Source organism: Merops nubicus, unplaced genomic scaffold (assembly GCF_000691845.1).
Source record: "Merops nubicus isolate BGI_N331 unplaced genomic scaffold, ASM69184v1 scaffold30421, whole genome shotgun sequence".
Classification (NCBI taxonomy): domain Eukaryota; kingdom Metazoa; phylum Chordata; class Aves; order Coraciiformes; family Meropidae; genus Merops; species Merops nubicus.
The window spans coordinates 1-6,979 of record NW_008590738.1 but is presented as its reverse complement, the minus strand read 5'-3'; the positions used below and the strand labels follow the sequence as shown (position 1 = coordinate 6,979).

At 40.4% G+C, this 6,979-nt stretch overlaps 1 protein-coding gene across 1 annotated transcript; it reads left to right on the top strand.

Moving 5' to 3' along the window:
• Nucleotides 1-675: 675 nt before the first annotated feature.
• On the top strand, nucleotides 676-5,712 carry SKA2 (spindle and kinetochore associated complex subunit 2). Its single transcript, XM_008950056.1, is given in 6 exon segments — nucleotides 676-759; nucleotides 1,541-1,717; nucleotides 3,000-3,086; nucleotides 4,451-4,490; nucleotides 4,759-4,903; nucleotides 5,586-5,712. Coding segments are annotated over 6 exon segments (609 nt in total). The 5' UTR covers nucleotides 676-726.
• Nucleotides 5,713-6,979: the final 1,267 nt, after the last annotated feature.

The following is a 6,979-nucleotide window of genomic DNA, read 5'->3' as shown; positions in this document are numbered from 1 at the left end:
CTGTTGATATGCTTGGATCCTGAACACTTATTCATAATCTGCTGTGTAAACAACCAAGGGCTGCAGTTTTGCTAGCGGAACTGTTCATGTTTGTGAAGAAAAGCAACTAACCAAGAAAAAGCTCTAAAAATTGATCTGAAATAAGTTAACATCTCAGGAGGGGGAAAAAAAAAAAATCATGTACTTACCTCCTGCATCAGGGAAGATCTCACTATATCAGTTTTCTATTGATAGAACTCACCTCTTTGGTGTACTGCTTAAAACCTTGCGAGGGTGTGTGACACAGGCAGAGGTGGAAGTGTTCCCATGGGTGCTGGGAGCTGCATGAGAAGGACAAACAGCTGGGGGATTTGGGTTAGACAACTGGAAAAAGGTTAAAATGAGCAGAAGCGTGTGTGTACACACATGTAATTATTTTATAGGTGAGGAAAATGGTTATGCTCTCTGAAAGTTTACTGCTTGTGACCTCTCAGGCTAGAAGTGTGTCAGCACAACTGGCAGACATTAGCTCAAGAAATAGATGGGAGGAATAGAAACTTTTATAGTGCATGAGCCTTTAAAATGGAGGCATCTGGCTTCTGCTTTCCTGAAATACAGGAAACAAATGGTTGGGGTTTGTCTGCAATTTTTGTTTTTTTAATATACTGTGGCTGACCTTAAATATTTTAGTTCCAGAAGGCAGAATCTGATCTGGATTATATTCAACACAGACTGGAGTTTGAAATAATGAAAAGTCTTCCTGATGATCCAGCACCAGAGGTAGTATTTTCAGATTAAATTAATATATTTTATTGCATTTTGCATGAAGTTAGTAATAAACAGGTAACTTACTTTAATCCTAAAATATATGTGGCTGTTTTTTTCTCTGTTTGTTACATTTTTGTTATTATTATAATAAAGTATTTCTTGCATCATATATCAAGATAACTGGCCTGATACTAATTCAGGGCAGAAACCAACAAAACCCCCTTGGTTTCTTGGCTTGGTGAAATTCTCCCATGTGCTGGTTTGAGAAATGAGTAGTAGTGCTAACACCTAAATCGAAGCCACAGATTCCAGTCCAAGCTAAAATGCACCCTTGCTCTGAGATTAATAAGCAAGGACTAAATTCAGACTGGGGGAAGAGATGAGAGGAAGAGGAAAACAACAAATGGCATCATCAATAGGAAGGATTTTATAAATAAGATCTTGTCTCCAAGCATATTGTAATACATAGTGGAAAAATAATCTTTTTACTTAGTTCCGAACTTCTTCCAACTCAGAAGAGCCATTAAAATTCACCAACACAGTAAATTAATCCTCCTGCACTTGTTGTGGAACCACAGAGGTATGCTGTTTTATTAATGCTATCTATCATTTTTGCTTATGAAAAATTAAATTTATAGATGAAACAGATGCTCACAGCTACACTTTTCATTGCAAAGGGTCATTTCATGTTTAAATATTTTAGTGTCTCTAATCCCAACACTTTTAATTGGTATGTGGCCACATTAATTTTCTCTTCTTAAATAGTTTAAATGTACTTTTAATTTCTACCCAGGAAAATCCAGTTGCCCTCTTGGAAGAACTCGCCATGGTGAAATCTCGTTATAAAAAGTTATGCATGCAGATGGACAAAATTTACACAGAGCAGAGAGACTCCATGAAGGCCATCCGTGCTGCTCTGGAGGGCACAGTGAAGGTGGTTCAGGCTTTACACCAACATACTGGTCTTGAGGTAGGAGTTTAGTTTCAATCACTTGGGTCTCACTCCTGTAAGTGCCCCTGTGTTTGTGTAACCCCTGCATCGGTGGGAGCAGTTCCGCTGGGAGCGGTGACATGTGCAGACTCCTGGGAGATAAGACTGTTGATGTGAAGAAATGTCTGCAAGACTGGAGCTTTTTTTGTAAATCCTAAGCCTGATTCATCACTCAACAGGGAACCAGTGGTATTGAGTTCTGGAGCTGAAGTAGTACTGTCACAGTGTGCCACACGTTTGAGCAGTTTCATGGGAGCCTGTCTGTGTCTCTGCACAGCTGTGGCCCAGTTCTGGCACTTTTTAAAAGTAGCCACCTTAAAGAATTTAACAAGTGAACCCAAACTTAAAAGGCAAAGTAAGCTTTTAAATGGCAAATATGTTTTTTGCTGTCTGAAGTGAGTGAGTTAAAAGCAACACTTAACTTACACAGAGGAACTGCTGGTAGTGCAAAGAAGGAAGTTTCTCACTATGACAATGCACATCTATCTACTAAAAAAATCATCAACAAACAACCCATTTTTGTACGTGGCCTTCAGAAAGGGCTTCATTACAGTTTTGGAGAGGTTGTGAAAGCAGTAATTTTGTCTCTTTACAAATAAGCTTTTTTTAATTTAAATCATCTTATTGATAGCCTGGTGGCAAAGACACAACTGGTGTGACTAAAACATGTTCCCAGATCCCGGCTCTCACGTTAATGTTCTAACAGCAGTGCCCCAAGATGGTGTTTAATCTGTCAACAGCTCTAGAGGAGTTACTGCTAAGTCTTTATAGATAAAATGTACTGCATAATGATTTAAAAGACAGTAGTTAGATGTCACAGAAAGGAAAAAATGTTTTCTTTCACTGTGTTCCAAGGATATGCTGCCAAGAATATTTGGATTTTGTTGAAGCGGGAGAGTCTTTTCTCTTGAGTTATATTTAGACTTTTAAGATAACGATTTTCTTGTACTTTGGATATTTCCTAAACCAAAGATGGATTAAACTGTTACAGAGAAATCTACGTCTTTAAGTGAAATACTTCTTTTTGTTGAATAATTTATCTTCTTCCCTTGAATCATTTATGGTATTGATGTTACAGGAATACTAGGGTTGGATTTTTCAGACATACTCAGCTTGTAAATTTGCTTTCACTGGAGGGGGAGTAGGAGTCTAGTATTAGTTTCCATGCAAAAAGGGCTACACAAACATACAGCTCTTCTGTAAATATCACCACCCTGGGTACTGAAGCTATCCTGGCTCTCTGTGTTTGTGTTTTTTCTAGCACTTACCTCTGTCAGAGGAAGAGCAGATGGCAGCACAGCAGTTAACCTGCCAAACCGTTAGAGAAATGGAACCCCTCCTGGAAGAGGTAATTAGGCCACAGAGTGTCAGTATTCCAGAAACCATTAATCCTGGGTTGCTCAGCTTCAGTTACAGAGGCTGTTTTTCTGAGTTAGCACCTCTCAGTTGAAGGGAATTTTTCAGAAATATGACTAAAGTTTCTAATAAGCCATTTCTTTTTTATTGTGTACTTATAAAGTTTATTATTTGATCCAATTAAATTGTGCACAGAAGAAAAATTTGCTTTGATGGAAGACTTATTTTTGAACTGATATGTTTAAATTTCATTCCAGAGATGCAGCTGGTTGCTCTTGTCAATCCCATTGTTCTGTTAATGCAATATGTAAGAAGCCCTTGGGTGGGAGTGAAGAATGTAATTTGATTCAAACCAATGTGTATCAAAATGGAGAGACGTTCAATTTCCTGTGAAATGTTAAATAAATTGTGGAATATGGGTAACAATAAGTATCTTCTAACTTGCAGTAATGCAGCAGAAGACAGATCTAAACTAATACTTGTTAAAAAGTCAGATATTCTCCCATAGCCACCCAAAGCACAAACTTCTAATCTAATTACCTGCAAAGATTTAGGTCTGGGTCTCATATTAGAAGCAAAATATTAGAGAAGGTTAATAGAGCCTAATTATCTTATTGACCTTGTCTTTTTCTACATGCCTCCTCACTGCCCACCACTCTCCTGCCACAGGACACCTCGCTTTCTGTCCCCTTACTGCCACGGTTGGTTTGCACGAAAGCCAGACGGTGTCTTTGTGAGTTACCTTCTCCTACACTGACAAACACTCTTCATTTCTGCCTTTCCATTCTTTAATCCTAAAGCATTTAACACAGCTGGCATAAACCAGGCCGATGCCAAATGGAGCTGTATGCTACAGCCACTGAGGCCTGTTTAGCTGGTGTTGGTCCCTGTGTTGTCACTGCGTGTGTTCTGCAGGTATTCCCTGAAAGGCAGAGGGAATGGAAAGGCCTCAGGAAGGCCCAGGGGTTTTGCTGTCAGTGCTGCATTTCTGGCCAGGGGGGGTCACATGCAGCTCTCTCCAGCCATCAGAGCTGTCAGCCTCTGAATGCTGCTGGAGAAGAGCAGAGCCACCTTTCCTTTGCTGCATGTGCAGAGCTTTCAGCTCCATCTGTGCCGGAATGCAGCGCAGAAAGCTCGGGAGGCTCAGCTGATCTGCATGTCAATCCTCCTGTACCCATTGTAAACTTATTTTTATGTGGAACTAGGGTTTGAGATTTTGCTGTTGACTTCAGTGGCTGCAAGATCCTTGGTTATCCAGTAGTAAAGTGTAATTACTAATGCAGAAATTAAATTATAAAAAATAATTTCTGAAAAAAATGCCAACAAATCCTGACATGATTTCTTGTTTATTTTTAGCCATGTTGTTCAGGATCTACAGTTCCTGGCTCAACTGAAGGTAAGTGCAGGAGGAATAATCTTCATGCTGTTGTCTTTGACAGACCCAATTTATTAATCTACCCCAAGTCTCAAATTAAACTATTTTTCCCTGGGTCTGCAGGTACAATGACAGTTTGGAGGGACTGTCTTCTGTCTTTCCTTCCTCCTGCTGGAAGATGTTCCTTTAGATTCATTTACAGAGGGGGTTCTTAAAAAGTAATGAAAGCACCTTCTGTCTTTGGCCTAATTTCTGAAGAAAAAAATCTCTTCTATATCTACTTTTTTAGAACCACATTTCAAGCCTTTGGCTGAGGAGACACTTCTGACCGTACCGCGGGGCATCAGAAGCACTGTTAAACTAGCAGACTTGAACACTTTGTAGTGGGAGTTATTTAACCACTTTGTTGTAAATAAGAACACATAAGACTTAAAGCCATTCATTAGTATGAATTATATAAGCTGTAAAGAAATTCCACCTTTTCAAATGAAATAAAAGCACCTAGTTAACCATCAGCTGTGATATTGTACCTTAGTAATTCGATTTTGCTCCTCTACACCCTTCCTGGTTAGGTGCAGACCCCAAAGTGTTAGGTCATCGTACAGAATCCTCTAAATTAATTTGTATAAAAATGGCTTTTATGGTTTGATCATTTTCGAAACTGCATGTCAGGTTCTTCAGAGACAGATTTTTTTTCACTTTGGTTTCACTGACAGATGTCCCAAACTGGGTGGTTTTGCTGACAGTCACAGGGCCAAACCCTTTTAGCTTTCAGAATCAGCATCCAGGCTGGAAAAGCAAAGCCCTAAACCGTGACCCCCAAACCCCACCCTCCCCACAGCAACCCCTGCTGGAGCCCTGACCACTGCCTGAGACCTGCTGCAGATTTTTTTCAGGCTGTTAAAAATGAGGAAGTTTAACTTGGGAATTCTGTCTCTTTAGTTCTAAGGCTGGACTAGCAAATGACTTCTTAGTCTGAAGGAGCACAGAAAAGATGATGACAGTCTGAGTAAGTATGACAATTACAGAGCACTCCCCAAAATCATTCACTGAACAGTATGTGCTTTTTAGCCTTTTCCTGCCAGACTGATACTCTGCTGTGTTTTTGTCTTACAGAGCAGCACTGAGCATTTTGCAGATGAAGAAGATGAATATGAAAGCCACTGACTCCAGAATACGAATCTTGAAAGAACTTGCTATTGTGGAACTTGACAAACAAGGAAATGTTAAATTAGTTGTGTAAATGTAAGCTCAGGCCATTCTCAGTTGGCACACGAGCATCTTGGTGCTTCTGGATTATTAACATGCAAGGATTTCTGTGGTGTCTGGGAGTTCTAAGTCTGTTGTGGGAAAGCTGTTAATGTTTCCGTAGAGAAATTCTATTAAATTTTTAAGTATTAAATTTAATACTTAAAACTGAAGAGTTAAAAACACTGAGGTTGGTATTTTGTCTTGGCTGTTTACAGGACTGTAGTGCATTTTTGAAGAGTATTGTGAAGCCATGTGACACTTCCATACTCGTGCATACATTCCTGAGTTTGTTTTTAAGACAAATAACCCAAGCCACTTAATTGTACTTACATTCCTGAATAAATGATGAAAGCTAAGGCGACGAGGCTGTAGATTTATTATGCTTTTGTTTGTGTGACTCCTGACCCTGTGACCTGCCCTCACCCCTGAACCAGGTCTCTGACCCTTTTAATTTTCTCTTGATGTGAACCATCTTGGTTTTTTACAGTCCAGCAAAACTGCACTCCCAGAATAGCTGAGCTTGGAAGGGACCTCTGGAGATTGTCCAGTCCAACCCCCTGCTCATAGCAGGGCCGACTACAGCACAATGCTCAGGGCAGCGTCCTCCAAAACTCCAAGGACAGAGAATTCAGAACCTCCAATTGCAATGTTTGACCACCCACACAGTTTAAAAAAAAAAAAAATTATTTTTAATGTTTATTTCAGCCTAATTTGAGGCAATAAGGTATCTGAAATTTATGAAGTTCCTACAGATTATGTGAAAAATTATGGCTGTAAAAGGAGAGAAATTCAAATTGCCTTTTGGAAGGGAAAGGCCAGCTTCTGCTCAGTGAGCTGGTTGGTCTATGCAGAGTTTGTTGGCAAGAGGGACAGGATATGTACTGAAGAAGAAACAGGAGGAAGGGACAGGGGTAACTTAATTTTATGTGTGCTCCTGAGTCTGCCCTTTTACCTACAAGGCCACTGTTAGTTCACAAACTTATCTCACATCTGAGCATTTAGGCATAATCGGACTGATCCCTCTAGTTTTACGTAGCCCCGTGAGGAGCAGAGGAATACCTCGCAATCCTTGTGGCCCCTTCCAACCTGACATACTCCATGATTTTCAGTGGAGGACTCGATCCTTGTTCAACACTGTCGAAGGCAGCGAGAGCGTTTAATTCACTAGTGACATCTGACGGAAATAACTCGGGATACCTGTCTCTGGCTCGGCGGGGCGGGGCCGGGGCTGAGGCCGCTGCTGAGGGCGGGCGGCGCAG